General features: G+C 40.1%; 1 protein-coding gene across 3 annotated transcripts in view; it reads right to left on the bottom strand.

The window, feature by feature from the left end:
- The window catches only part of csk (C-terminal Src kinase), a 138,205-nt gene that overhangs the window by 80,439 nt on the left and 41,850 nt on the right, over positions 1-15,916 (bottom strand). Inside the window, exon 1 of one of the 3 annotated variants that reach the window (XM_072282745.1) lies at positions 15,347-15,527. The exons of the other annotated variants lie outside the window; for them this stretch is intronic. Coding sequence (XP_072138846.1) covers positions 15,347-15,348 — 2 coding nt within the window. The 5' untranslated portion in view covers positions 15,349-15,527. Of the gene's footprint in view, positions 1-15,346; positions 15,528-15,916 lie in introns of those variants that run through there. 3 annotated transcript variants of the gene reach the window in all.

The following is a 15,916-nucleotide window of genomic DNA, read 5'->3' as shown; positions in this document are numbered from 1 at the left end:
CAACCCAGATAAGTGTGAGGTGGTTCATTTTGGTAGGTCAAATATGGTGGCAGAATATAGCATTAATAGCAAGACTCTTGGCAGTGTGGAGAATCAGAGGGATCTTGGGGTCCGAGTCCATAGGACACTCGAAGCTGCTACACAGGTCGATTGTGTAGTTAAGGCGGCATATGGTGCATTGGACTTCAAGCATGGGATTGAGTTCAAGAGCCGAGAGTAATGTTACAGCCGTATAGAACCCTGGTCAGACTCCACTTGGAGTACTATGCTCAGTTCTGGTTACCTCACTACAGGAAGGATGTGGAAACTATAGAAAGGATGCAGAGGAGATTTACAAGGGTTTTGCATGCCTTACGAGAATAGGCTGAGTGAACTTGGCTTTTGAGTGAAGACAAGAGGTGACCTGACAGATGTACAAGATGATGAGGCATTGATTTTTGTGGATAGTCAGAGGCTTTTTCCCCTGGGCTGAAATGGCTAACATGAGAGAGCACGGTTTTAAGGTGCTTGGAAGTAGGTATAGAGGAGATGTCAGGGGTAAGTTTTTTTAATTATAAAACACAGAGTGGTGAGTGTGTGGAATGGGCTGCCGGCGACAGTGGTGGAAGCAGATACAACAGGGTCTTTTAAGAGGCTCCTGGATAGGTACATGGAGCTTAGAAAAATAGAGGGCTATGGGTAACCCTAGGTAATTTCTAAAGTAAGTATGCGTTCGGCACAGCATTGTGGGCTGAAGGCCCAGTATTGTGCTGTAGGTTTTTCTATGTTTCTTTTGTTGAATTTTTCCTCACTCGCCAAAAGGAGTGGTACCAGAGGATTGGAGATTGGCAAATGTTGTTCCATTGTTCAAGGTAATAGGGATGGATAATCCGAGGAATTACGTCAGTAACTTTTGGAGGATTCTTCAAGACAGGATTTACAAACATCTGGAGAAGCACAGCCTTATCAGGGTTAATCAGCATGGCTTTGTGAGGAGTAGTTCATACCTCACAAGTCTGAGTTTGAGGAGGTGATAAAACAAATTGATGAAAGTAGAGCAGTGGTATATGGAGGTGATTGACAAGGTTCCTCATGGAAGGCTCATCCGGAGTCATGAACAGGGGATCTATGGAAAACTGGCTGTATGCATTCAGAATTGGTTTGCCCAGAGATGACAGAGGCTGGTAGAACACGGAGCATATTCTGTCTGGAAGTTGATGACCAGTGAAAATCTACAGGGATCTGTTCTAGGACCGCTGCTCTTTGCGCTTTTTATAACTTAGATGAGGAAGTAGAGGGCTGGGTTAGTTAGTGTGCAGAAGGTTGAAGGCGTTATTGAATAATGTATAACGTGTGAAGTGATGCACCTTGAAACATCAAACTTGAAAGTAGAGTACAAGGTTAACAGCAGTGTTGAGGGACAGAGTTATCTTGGGGTTCAAGTCCATAGATCCTTCAAAGATACCATGCAAGTTGATAGGGTTTTTGTGTACTTGCCTTTGTTAGTTGGGGGATTAAGTTCAGAGACACAAGTTAAAGCTGCAGCTCTATGAAACACTGGTCAGTCCACACTTAGTGCGAAACCCATGCCGTCAAAGGGAGTGCGCAAACTCCACAAGGACAGCAGGGGACAGTATGGGTCGCTAGAGCTGTGAGGCAACAGATCTATTGCCTGTGTCACTACATTCACTTGTTAAAACTGAGGAATTAGAGATACAAGAATCAAGGCAACTGAGGGATCCAAAACCAAAAGGGCAAAGGTACAAGATATTTCTGCACCATGTAAAGTGAAGGTGCAAGTCACTAAACACTGCTGTAATGGTTAATGATCTCATACAAATTCACAAGTAATCAAAACTACTAAGCTTCCCATCTTTCAGCCAAGTTTCCAATTAGATTTTAAGTTGACAAAGACCTTACAACATTTTCATGACGGAGGTATCCAATTTTCTCAGAGTGCAACCTGGGTAAATTTCCTTCACTCCATTGCAATCATGTTTGCACTTGAAAAATATGCCCAGCATCTATAAAGCACCTCAGCAACACACACGTGCACGCGCACACAAAAAAAAAAGAGATGCATCGATGACTATCTCACTTGTGCCTCTGTAAATGGTAAAACGTAGCTTACAAGGTGATGTATTTGTGTGCTTCAGACAAACCAAGTATGTGGTTAACTTGACAATGGCCAACAGCCTGCACAATGTCCCATGGAGGAGCCTCTAAAACAGCTAGATCTTCACATGGTATTTTGGATGGACTTCAGTTAAGCGAGCTACTTTCATATTTTTACGTGAAATGTAAGGCGTGATTTACCATTTTACAAAGTGATGTATTTGTGGATTTCTGACAAACCAAGTGTGACAAATTGCCCTTCCGGCAACCAGAACATAATGGAAGGAATCATTAAGCACAAAAACTTATTTGGCAATATACCTACTGCCAATGTTTGACAGCATTTCTTTTGAGAAAAAAAAGCAAACTTCAAAAAGGCATAATTAAACAATTTATATTTTTCAGACCAAAATATCAAAATGTTGCTAAGATTTGTTCATGTACCAAGGCCTCAACAGTATATTTGTACTGGTATTCCATGCACACCTCCAAACATTCAGAAAATGAGCATCTCACAACATATTGTTAACCATGGCCATTTAGCCATGGTTAACATGGAGACAGAAATGAATTTATCATGCAACAGTCTGCAACTAGAATCGGCAAGGATTGTAAATAGACATACAAAACCATACAAATCACGGTAGATAGGACACAGTTATTTAAGTATAGGTATTTTATAAAAGTCATTGAAGCATCTTAGTTTCAAGGCACTCAACAGCCAAAATATTTTGAATAATCACAGAGATAGGGAAAATTTAAATGAAGTGATATGCAAATAATCCAATAATCAGTTTCTGACATCAAGAGCTGAGTATCTCTGAAGACTCTGGAAATAACTCTGCTGCTGTTTGAAAACTAAAAGTGCCATAGGAACATTTACCCATGATATCAAACCAAGCCTAATGTTAACCATCTCATCCAATCTAGTGGTACATCCTATCTGAAGGTACGATATGCCTCTGCACTGCATTGAAGCATTAGCCTACAGATTTTCACAGCCTCTCAGTCTAGACAGTCAAACTGAGCAACTAATTCAGAACTGGACCAACATCCCAATGAGCGAGTAAGCTAGTGTTATTGGGAAAGGTTTAAACCAAGTTAGCAGGATAAAGGGGTGCCAAAGGATGCGCAGATGGGCAGTTAGCAAATCTAGTAGGCAAAACAGCAAGGCATATGCACACAAGGAGGATACAAACTGCAATGTTAATGCAAGAAGAATGGCTAGTAAATTAGAGGAACTCAAAACTTTAACAAGACTACACCATCGTTAAAAACTACAAACATGGTTGAAAGACAGGCAGGAGTGACAACTCGATCCTGGGATACAGAATTTTTAGCAAAGACAAAAGGTAGTTTAGAGGAGGTGTACTGCACTGAGTGAAGGAATGCATCACTTGATTGAGGGAAGACATCCTTGAAGGCTCCTCAAGAGTAGAGAATGCCGGTGGCACAATAGCATAGTGGCCGGCAATAATGCCATTACAGCACCGGTGATCCAGGCTCAAATTCCACAACTGTCCGTACGGAATTTGTACATTCTCCCCGTGGCCACATGGGCTTCCTCCCACATCCAAAGACACACAGATTACGAGGTTAATCGATCACATGGGTGTGTTCCGGCAGTGCAGGCTCATTAGGCCAAAAGGGCCTGTCACATGTGTGAATTCTAAATATAGTACAATAGAATAGAAACAACACCATTATATTCCTCGGGGAGTATTAAAAACCACCTAACATTCAAGAGGAAAGGACAGACATCCAGATTAAAAGCAAGAGATATGAAAAAAGAGGTACAGTCGGCCCTCCTTATCCGCAGGGGATTGGTTTCGGGACCCCCCGCGGATACCAAAAAAACGCAGATGCTCAAGTCCATTGTATAAAATGGCGCAGTATTTACATATAACCTACGCACATCCTCCCGTATACTTTAAATCATCTCTAGGTTACTTATAATACCTAATACAATGTAAATGCTATGTAAAATAGTTGTTATACTGTAATGTTTAGGGAATAGTGACAAATAAGATGCTCAAATGAGTGCTGGAGAGAGAACTTCCAAGTTTTCCCAATCCGCGGTTCGTTGAATTCACGCATGCGGAACCCGCGGATAAGGAGGGCCGACTGCATAGTACAAGGTGATTTCAATTCCTCCAAGTGGGATTTCAATGCTCAGAATACATGGAATTTTCTAGGTGTCCATGAGTGTTTTTGGTGATGAGTGGATAGACCAACAAGGGATGAAGCATTACTGTAATTCCCTTCGGGGAATATAACTATAATCAGGTGAAGGGAATGTCACGAGGAGAGCATTTTTTTTTAAAAACAGGAAACCCCAAATCAATGTAGTTAAGGAAAGGATAAAGATAGAAGAGGAATACAGATCTTAAAATTGGGGATAGCCAACTTCATTAAAATAAGTCAAAACCTGGCAAAGCTAAACTAGGAACATCTGCTTGCAGGCTGTTCTACATCTGCACAGTGGGAAGCATTTAAAAGGAGAAATAACTGGAGTTTAGGGCAAGGATGAAAGCCAAGATTAACAATTACAGGGAGACCTAGATGTGAAGGGGTGAATAAAAGAAAATAAAGCACAGAAAAGGTAATAGAGAAGGCCAGTCAAGAGTGCAAGTTTGGAAGATGCTTAAAAAGGAAATTAGGAGGGTTAAGAAGGATCACAAGAACTCACTAGCAAACATGAGTCAGGTAAATCCAAATGAGGTTTGTAAATACAAGGACAAAAGAATAACCAAGCAAAACTGACAACTGAGGCATTCTGCATGTGGAACTAGAAGGCAAAAGCAAAGTCCTAAATGAATATTTTATCATAAACGGTTTGGAACTGGAGAAGTGAAAGGGAAGATGAAATTCTACAGCAAGTCTCCTTATGTAAACACAAGGTAGCTAACACTTTAGCAGGCTTTTTATTTATTGATATGCAGTGTGAAATAAGCCTTCAAGCCATGCCGCCTCACAATCCACCCCCCCCATTTAATCCTAGCCTAATCATGGGACAAGTAATAATGACCAATTAACCTACCAACCAAAAGGTCTTTAGACTGTGGGAGGAAACCATAACACCAGGAGGAAACCCACACAGTCACAGGGAGAGTGTTCAACCTGACCGACAGCAGCAGGAATTGAATCCTTCACCTATACTGTAAAGCATTGTGCTACCCACTATGCTGTCATGCTGCTTAAAAGGTGGATAAATCCTCATACTTTGATAACACTTATTCCAGACTGCTATGGGAGGCAAGTTACGAAGTGCTTGCTATCCTGATCAGGTTTTATATCTACACTGGCAAAGTATCAGATGATGAGGGCAGCTAAAGCAGTTGCCCTTTCCAAGGGTAGCAAGGAAAAGCACGGCAATTGTGCATCTGCAAGCCCAACACCAGTAGCAAGTGGTTATTGGAAATCTAATAAAACAAATCTCACAATACATGTCAGCAATAATAAAATACTTGTTCTGAAAAATATCATGGAATATGGTAATACATTTCATTTTCTGTATTCTATTTTGCATAGTTATGTCAGTTTTCTTTTGAGATGCTGTCAAGCCATCAGATCAGTCAATATATTTGTTCATCTATATAACTGCACACAGCTTGACCAAATGTCTAATGCTCAGTTATCAATCTGCTCCTGCTACTGTAAAAATAGCTAAACAAAAGTCTGCAAACATTCAAATAAGCCAGATCACTAGAGCTTGTATTAAAAATCGTGGCTGTCTGTCATAGCTATTGCAATTTCATTGGCATCTGGATTGAAAACAAACCTTCTCCATATCAACTGATGTATCAGTTTCAATTATTTGATACTATAGAAAGGTTTATTGCTGAAAAGACTGTCTACTCAGAAACAAGTTAGTTCTACTATTTCACAAGATATTTTTAAGAAATTCTTGAGACCAAGTTTGCTATAATCAAAGTGAGGATATTCAATTACTTGAATCAATTTGAAGGGTGCAATAGTATTGGTTTATCTTTCGTTTTCAGTTCATAGACTTAAACAGAAGGGATCTTTATTGATCCTTAGATCAGAGTTAAACCAGGGTTAACAAATGGATTTCCACACAAATCATTATTCCCAATGAAGGGTTCCTGCTGTTAAATTGATAAATTTATTTATTATTGTCACATGCACTGAGGTATAGTGACAAACTTTGACAACAGTGAAGAGCATGTTTTACATGCCATCCATATAGATTATTTCATCACATCAGTACATTGAGGTAATACAAAGGGAAAGAATAACAGATTGCTGAATAAAGTGTTACAGTTTCAAAGAAAATGCAGTGCAGGCAAGTAATAAAGTAAAAAAAAACCATAATGAGGTAGATTATGAGGTCGAGTCCATTTTATTGCACAAAGGGACCATGCAATAATTTTACACTGCAGGATAAAAGCCTTCAATGCAGCATCTTCTGCCAAATGGGAGGAGGAAATAAAGAGAATGTCTATGGTAGATGTTTTTTTTCATTATGTTGGATGCTTTACTAAGGCAGTGAGAAGATTAGAGTCCATAAAAATGTGGCTGGTTTCCATGTGCTGAGCTGTGTCCACAGTTCTTGTGGTCTCAGGCAAAGCAGTTACCATACCAAGCCATATTGCTTCTTGATAGCTTTTAATTATGCATCTATAAAAACTGTGAGGGTTAAAAGGAGACATGCCCAAAATTTCTTTAGCCTCATTTCTAAAATGTTTTTCAGACAACATGCTGCAAATGAAAACTCCTAATTTCACTATGATTTAAATGAATTATGAACTTGCATTCATATTCCAAACCAGCCACTCATCCCCACACTCCAAGCCATTTTTTTTTTAAGATTTTGCCTGCTAAGTAATGCGTTGACTACACAATCCCATTTCCTTGTCAGTGCAGACCCTTGCGTCATCTGCATTTATTAGATTTTATATACTCAAGGGATTTAGATGCAAAAGCAGAGACATTGACAGATAGAAATTACATTAAAATATCCTGCAACTAGCATACTGCATTCATAACATTTGCCTTTGCAAGTTTTAACATGAATAAATGGCATCTGAGCAGGGAACCATTTATCTCTCCAATGATGCCACCAAACAGGCAAAATTTTGTATCTATTGCCAAACTTCAGCTGACAAAGTCAGAAATATTTCTTATTATTTCTCCATCTCTGTAGCTAAAAAGCATGCAGATTTGTGATCTGCATTAAAGTCTCTCTGGAAACAAAGTGTAGCTTTAAAAATAAAAAGATGAAAATGGGAGGATTTCCATGTTAAACTACTTGCAATCCAGTTAATTATAGTCATTAGTTTTATTTTATGTGGCAGCATAATTGTTTTAAATGACTTGTGGTTTCTAAAAGGGTGATTGTTAGAGGCTGGACTTTTCATGTAATGCAACATATTGGCTTGGATTTAAACATATTCAGGCACTTATTTAGCATTGGTAAAATAGCACAGAAAGCGTTGCTGGGAAACCAATTACTGAAAGTCAGAATAAAGATCTATACAATAATCTCTTCTTAAAATCCTGCAGAGAAACTGAAAAAAGTATACACAATAGCCAAACATAAAACCATGATCACATCATCACTTTTAGTTTTACCTGATGACCCATGCAAGCAATGGAACAGAAACAGGCTCTCCACCCATCTATCTCCCCACTCACATGGTCTCACCTGTCACCTTCTGCCCCTTCCCTCTCCCCACCTTCTTATCCTGGCTTCTTCCCCACTTCCTTTCCAACCCTAATGAGGGGTGTTGGGCCAAAACGCTACCAGACCTGCCGAGTTCTTCCAGCACTGTTTCCCCAAGATTCCAGCATCCTCAGACTCTCGTGTCAATAAACCAATAGTGCCATGACCACTAGAGGTCAGTAATATGAGCACAAGGACTGAAGCTGTGCCTTCTGGACAAGTGACAGAACAGGTTTTAGATCCATCATCAAGCAGGGGCACTTTATAGTTATCACTGCTCAAACGTTTAAGACTCGTTCAAAGTTGAAGTTACTGCAAAGGTAGAACGTGTTCAGAAGGGGGAAAAAAAAACAACCGGACACACTCTCTTCTCATTACTACCATCATGGAGGTGGTACAGGAGCTTGGAGATCCACACTGAACGTTTTAGGACCAACTAAAACTACTCCTTCCCCTCTGTCAACAGATTTCTGAATGTTCCAAACCTCATCATTCTTCTTTTGCACTTTTATTTTTGGTATAACATAGTATTTTTTTTAAATAAATGTCTTGTACCGTATTGTTCTCGCAAAACTAATTTCACAACATATCAGTCATAATAACCCTGATTCTTTCGTTGTCACGGAACAACTCATACAATTATGTTTTCATGCAATACACACAAAATGCTGCAGGAACTCAGCAGGCCAGGCAGCAATGGAAAAGAGTAAACAGTCAACGAATCGACTATCTTTTGCATTGATGCTGCCTGGCTTGCAGAGTTCCTCCAGCATTGTGTGTTGCTTGGATTTCCAGCATCTACAGATTTTCTTGTAATTATGTTTTCATGCCACCCAGGCTGCTCAGATAGAAATACATCCCAAACAGAAAATGGATTTGACCCAAATGTTATATCCTTGACAAGAACCCGGGAAAGCAGCGATCAGAAGTAACAGGTTAAAGATTGGAAGCCCACTATTTTCAAAAGCTTGAAAAACTACAGAACCTGAGCCCCTGTACCTCCCTCTGCCATTGGATCCTCAATTTCCTAACTGGAAGACCACAATCTATGCAGATCTGAAACATCTCCATCTCACTGATAATCAGCACTAGTACACCTCAAGGATGTGTGTTTAACCCACAGCTCTACTCCCTCTATATCCATAATTGTGTGGCTGGGCGTAGCTTAAATGCTATCTATAAATTTGCTGAAGATACAACCATTGTCAGCAGAATCTGAAATGGAGATGAGAAGGCGTCCAGGAACAAGGTATACCAGCTAGTTGAGTGGTGTCACAGCAACAACCTTGCATTCAACGTCAATAAGACCAAACAGCTGATTATGGACTTCAGAAAGGGTAGACAAGGAAACAAACCAATCCTCAGAAGGATCTGAAGTGGAGAGAGTGAGCAATTTCAAGTTCCTGGGTGTCAATATCTGATTATCTAACCTGGTCCCAACATATGGATGCAGCCAAAAAGGTAAGACAGCAGCTATATTTCATTAGGGGTTTGAGGGGATTTGGTTTCTCACCTAAAACACTTGAAGATTTCTACAGATGTACCATGGAAAGCATTCTGACAAGCTGCATCACTGTCTGGTATTTGGAGGGAGGCTACTGCTTAGGATCTAAGTAAACTGCAGAGTTGTAAAATTAGTCATCTCCATCATGGGTACTACTCTCTGTAGTATCCAAGATATCTTCAAGGTGCGGTGCCTCAGAAAGGTGCTGTCCATCATTAATAACCCCCCACCACTGAGGACATGCTCTCTCTTCATTGTTACCATTAGGAAGGAGGGACAGAAGCCCAAAGGCGCAACACTCAGCGATTCAGGAACAGCTTCTTCCCCTCTGCCATCTGATTCCTGAATGAACATCGAACCCATGAACACCACCTCTACTTTATTTCTGTTTTTGCATTACTCAAGCTATTTAATATACATATATACCTACTGCAATTCAGTTTTTAAAAAATATGTTATATATTGCATTGTTCTGCTGCCACAAAGTTGATAAATTTCACAAAATATGCCGGTGATATTAAACCAGATTCTGATTTCAAGGTTATTCCACAGGTTTCACCTTCAACAATCTTGACAAAGTCTGTACTGCCATTCTATTTAAAGGTGCTTGACAAAGGAAAGGCTAATGCAAAGTTATTCATTCGTGTTGAAATCATTTTTAAATGCCAGATGGCATCAAGACCATAAGACATAGGATAAGAATTGGGCAAACTTTGTATCATGGCTATTATTCCTCTTAACCCATTCACCTCCCTTCTCCCTGTTAATCAAGAACTTTCAACCCTCTGCATTAAATATACCCAATGACTTGACCTCTACAGCTGTCTGCGGCAACAAATTCCACAGATTCACCACTCTGGCTAAAGAAACTCCTCATCCCTGTTCTAAAGCAGGGGTCCCCAACCTTTTTTGCACCACAGACCGGTTTCATATTAACAATATTCTTGCGGACCGGCCGACTGGGGGGGGCGGGCAGGGGGGGTGTTAATCACAACCGGAATATAGATGAAACTATAAGTCACTTATAAGTGGCTAATAATACACTCAATTTCATTTCTAAAAGGGTTTATCTAGCATATTTAATATCGAACACAGTGTATATTTTCCTCCCATGAATATAGTGATGTCAATTATAAGTCACTTATAACTCAATAGTATCATAACATTTTAAGTAACGTTTGGATATTAAACACACAGCACATATTTTCCTCGTATGAACATATAAAATCATTGCAACACACCAATATCGCTAAATCAGTGGGAGCCCTGGGCTTGTTTCCCTGCAACAAGACGGTCCCATTGAGGGGTGATGGGAGACAGCGATACTCGAAGGGGGTTCCTTATGTCCAGTCTATTCCGCAATTTAGTTTTCGTTGCACTTATTGCAGAAAATCCTGCTTTGCAAAGATATGATGTTGGAAATGGAAGCAACGTTTTCAGTGCTTTCATGGCTACCTCAGGATATTCATCCTCGACTTTGATCCAGAATGCCGGCAGAGATATTATGTCAAATATACTTTTCAGCCCACCGTCATTTGCAAGCTCGAGAAATTGATCTTCTTCCCGCATGGATGATTCACCAGGGACATTCACAAATGGATTGCGGACCCATTCCTTTGCACGTCTTGAGTCATTTGCGGTTGGGAAGTAACGCTCTAATTCTGTCAACAGCAAAGTCAGGTGATCGCGCACCAGCTGTGAGAAGGACGGTGCAGCCTCAGTCTCTCCCAACGTTGGGAACATGTCAAATATTCCCTCGTCCACTCGCCGTCCCCACATTTCCAGTTTGGCTTTGAAAGCAGATACTTTATCTGCCAACTTGAAGACAGTTGTCATTCTCCCCTGAAGTGACAAATTGAGTTCATTGAGCAGGTTGAAGATGTCACACAGATAAGCGAATTTTGCTATCCACTCCTCGTCACTGAAATGTGCTGCCAATGGTGACATTTTTCCTTAAAGAAACCTCTAACTCAACTCAAAAACCCTGGCCAGGGGTCTCCCCCTTGATAGCCACCTGACTTCAGTGTGAAAGAGAAGGCATTTGTGCTCTGCATCCATTTCCTCGCAAAGATGATCCAACAGACGCGAGTTAAGGGCTTTTGCTTTGATGTGATTGATAACTTCCACAAGATCATTCAATACGCTGTTGAGATCAGGTGACATTTTTCAGCTAGCCAGCATTTCCCTGTGTATGACACAGTGTGTAGACTGGCATTCAGGAGCAACCTCTTTGACTCGGGTAGTGAAACAAGACAGCCATCCAGTCATAGCTGCAGCCCCGTCTGTGCATATTCCAACACAGAATGACCAGTCCAGTTTGCCTGACATGTAGTCATTCAAAGACTTGAATTGTTCTGTCCTAGTTGTGTTAGCTGGCAGCAGCAGCGCACACAACATATCCTCCTACACATTGTCTTGAAATATATATCGCACATAAACCAGCAGTATTGCCTTGTTGTCGACACATCGGTAGACTCATCGACCCGGATAGCATACCATGGTGACACGTTAAGCCGTTCCAACAGCTGTGCTTCGATGTCCTCTGCTATGTCATCAATTCTCCTTGAAACTGTGGTAGCTGAAAGAGAAACCTGTGCCATCTTGTTAGCTGCAGCTTCTCCCAACAGTTCACAGCACATGCCCTTGGCAACAGGCAGAATCAATTCTTCACCAACAGTGAAAGGCTTCTTAGCCTTAGCAATATGGCTAGCCACTAAGTACGATGCTCTCAGAGCAGCAGCATTTGTGGAGGAGGTGGCTCTCAGCACTTGCTTCTGTCCCGCTTGTTCACGTTTTTTTCCACTCAAGAAACTTGACGGGTTTGCCTTTAAGTGCAGGGTGCTTGGACTCAAGGTGCCGAAGCAGTTTTGAGGGCTTCGTTGCCTCATTAGACAGCTTGATTCCACATATCACACACAGGGGGCTTGGAGCGTGTGAGTCACTGGTCGCAATAAAGCCATATTTTATGTATGACTCGTTGTATTTTCTGTTGAAGGAAGCTTTCTTTTTTTTGCAGTTTCTGCCTCAGCTGTCTCTGCGTTATCATCGTTAGGCCTTTTATAGACAATAATAGACAATAGATGCAGTAGGCCATTCAGCCCTTTGAGCCAGCACCACCATTCACTGTGATCATGGCTGATCATCCACTATCAGTATCCAGTTCCTGCCCTATCCCCATAACCTTTGATTCCGCTATCTTTAAGAGCACTATCCATCTCTTTCTTGAAAGCATCCAGAGACTTGGCCTCCACAGCCTTCTGGGGCAGAGCATTCCATATATCCACCACTCTCTGGGTGAAAAAGTTTTTCCTCAACTCCGTTCTAAATGGCCTACCCCTAATTCTTAAACTGTGGCCTCTGGATCTGGACTCACCCATCAGTGGGAACATGCTTCCTGCCTGCAGCGTGTCCAATCCTTTAATAATCTTGTATGTTTCAATAAGATCCCTTCTCAGCGTTCTAAATGCCAGAGTATACAAGCCCAGGCGCTCCAATCTTTCGACATATGACAATCCCGCCATCCCAGGCATTAACGCTGTGAACCTACGCTGCACTCCCTCAATAGCAAGAATGTCCTTCCTCAAATTTGGAGACCAAAACTGCACACAGTACTCCAGGTGTGGTCTCACCAGGGCCCTGTACAGCTGCAGAAGGACCTCTTTGCTCTTATATGTCCTCTTCCACCCCCATCCTTCTAAAGTACAACGAATACAGGCCCTGAGACATCAATACTCCTCATACATTGACCCTTCCATTCCCAGGGTAACTCATGAAGCTCCTCTGGATACTCCCCAATGGCATATCAATTCTTAGGTACAGGGCTCAAAATTGCTCATAGTGTATGGTGTGGTCTGACTAGTGCCTTACAAAGACTCAGCATTACATACTTGGTTTTATATTCTAGTCCTCTTGAAATGAATGCTAACATTTCAAGATGAAAATCTGCACAGATTAATAATGCTGTAGTTAAAACTAATGCAAATGCAGCAGCGAAAATACAAGGGTATTCAACACCACAAGATGGAATTAAGTTTCAATGAATCGCTATTTAGCAAAAGCTAACGGCAAAATCAGTGTAAGTACATGCCGTGTTAAGTACTGTAAAAAGTTAAAAAATGAAAAATAGTGGTTAAATTCTATTGACTAAGCTATCCAAGCAGGAATTGGGAAGCTTGCAGCAAGCAGTTTTGGCAACTAAGCCGATTTTACTCACAAGCAAGGAAAGCCATTTTGAAAATATATGTTCCATCCAAGCCAAATAGAGGGTAATTTCAGTTTAAACATACTGCATGTAATAAACATTAAACATTGCAAAATGGCCTTGGGAACATTCCATTTGTAACGGACAACATTCCAAACATTCACTGATACCACAAGCTGAATTGGATCACAAATTGTCAAAAGCTACCAAGTACAATTTCTTAATGTTAACTACATTTTTAATTTCCATCTTCTTGAACAAACAGATTTGATAATGAGTGCGCATAAAATATTAACCAAAGCAATGAAAGTACAAAACTTAGAGATACATGAATTGGAAAGATATTAAGGTGAATTTTTTAAAAATTCTCACACATGATAATACACACTTAAAGCTGTCCAGTCAAAGTGAATATCCAACTACAAAATTCACACATAAGAATCCTAGTTACATTAAGCTTGCCAAAGCGTCCCTACAGCTCACCGAGAACACAACCTGAGCACAAGATGAGAAAAAAAACTCAATCTTGAAACATAGTAGATTACCGCACAGGAACAGACCCTTCAGCCCACAATGTTGTACTAGATTTACTAAAAAGATCAATTTTGACACAAGGAAGTCTGGCTATGGCAGACCTTGTGAGGCAACAAACCATCTTCTGATGTCCAATTACAATCCATGCTCCACCCTTTTGAATATGTAGTTCAGGATTCAATTTAACCAAATCATACATTTTTCCATTACCAAATACCTGATGTTGGAAATTTTTAGGGTGCAGGCAGACAACTTTCTAAAGGATTGAGACACTAGGAGCCATGGGAAAGAGTTCAGGTCTGGGGCAGATCACAAGCATAATTTTCTTGAATGTGGTGGGGAGGGAGGGTGGCTAGAGTGGAAAAGTTATTTTTGTCCCCTCGTTGTCATGACAGCAGTCCTTTGCAATACATAATAAAAACTAAAGTGTATACATATATTAAAAGAGTTAAATTGAATTAGTGCATAAAGAGAAAAGTGAGGTAGTCCATTCAGAAATCTGATGGCAGAGGGGAAAAAGCTATTCCTGAATCATTAAGTGTGTGCCTTCAGGCTTAGAAGCAAAGTTGGGTGAGGATTCATGCTGTGGGCAATTAACAGAATTTCACATTAATTTTGAAAGCACATTGAAAAAAAGCCACAAGTATTTTAATAATGCTGAGAAGGATTTAAACCCTATGAAATAGCCAAATATGCTGAATTGGTTAACGATATTGCAGTATAATTGACATATTTCACATAAAATATAGTACTGATAACTGGGTTCTTTGGGTTTCTTGCTTTGTGGCTGCCTGAAACAAATCTCATGGTATATAATTTATATATTCTTGATAATAAATGTTCTTTGATTAAACCATAAATACAGATATCAAAATATTTTTACTGATACTTCCCCTAAATTCAAGAACCAGAAGAAGTGTGTACAGACAAACACCAACTATAAATATAATCAAAATGCTACAAGGAAATAATTTTTAATACAACTCCTGTAGGAGGCATTCCACTTGAATAACAACTGCGCTTGTAGCCCATCAGCTCACTAGCTTAACCGCCAACATGAGCAAAAGGAACTCAGGATCAGTATACACATTTGTTTCAAAAAAAAAAAGTCTATTCATCTGCCACATAAAACCAAATGGAAATAGAATTGTATCCAGTCACCAAAAAAGAAAAATGATCGGTCCCACAAATATCATTTGTATTAAGAAACAACAGAAGTATTAAAATGTTGGTTGAACCCGTTTCTGATAGCTGACATCTTGTAACCAAAAAGTGAAGTTGGTAAAGATTTTGATAACATAAAAATAAGCACTAGATCTCAACTTACATGGAAATTACATGATGTCCAATGAGTCTATTCAATCATTTATGGTCAAGGTTCCTTGCATCCACATTTAACACATCCATTTCCTCTTAGGCGAAACAATACCACCAACAGCAGGTTCCATTCTCATTGTTCAGGGAACTTTAAATTCCTTTATAGTCGATACCATCAGACTCAAAAGTTACCTTTCCCAAGCAGTAAGGCAGATCAACATCTTTACCCACCAGCCCACCACTTTATCATTTCCTGTCAGTCACTTTATGTACTGTACATGCAAATAATCTGTGCATACAAGCTATATTTATTATGTTTTTACTGTTATTTATCTTGTGTTTTCCTGTGCTGCATCAGATCTGGCATAAAATTATTTCATTCTCCTTTATACCCGAGTACTGGAAATATCATTAAGCAATCTTGATTTACTGGTAATTTGCTTTCATTGACTGCAAGCAGAAATGTATTCATTTCAAACCTTCATGAATAAACTTTCTCTAAAACTCATTCCTTAAATTTTACCCAGTCTATTCATTCCATGCTGACAAAGACAGCTTCTCAGTCTTATCAGAATTGCAA

Source organism: Mobula birostris, chromosome 18, assembly GCF_030028105.1.
Source record: "Mobula birostris isolate sMobBir1 chromosome 18, sMobBir1.hap1, whole genome shotgun sequence".
NCBI lineage: Eukaryota > Metazoa > Chordata > Chondrichthyes > Myliobatiformes > Myliobatidae > Mobula > Mobula birostris.
Note: the sequence above shows the minus strand (reverse complement) of the source record. Positions and strands in the feature narration are given on the sequence as shown.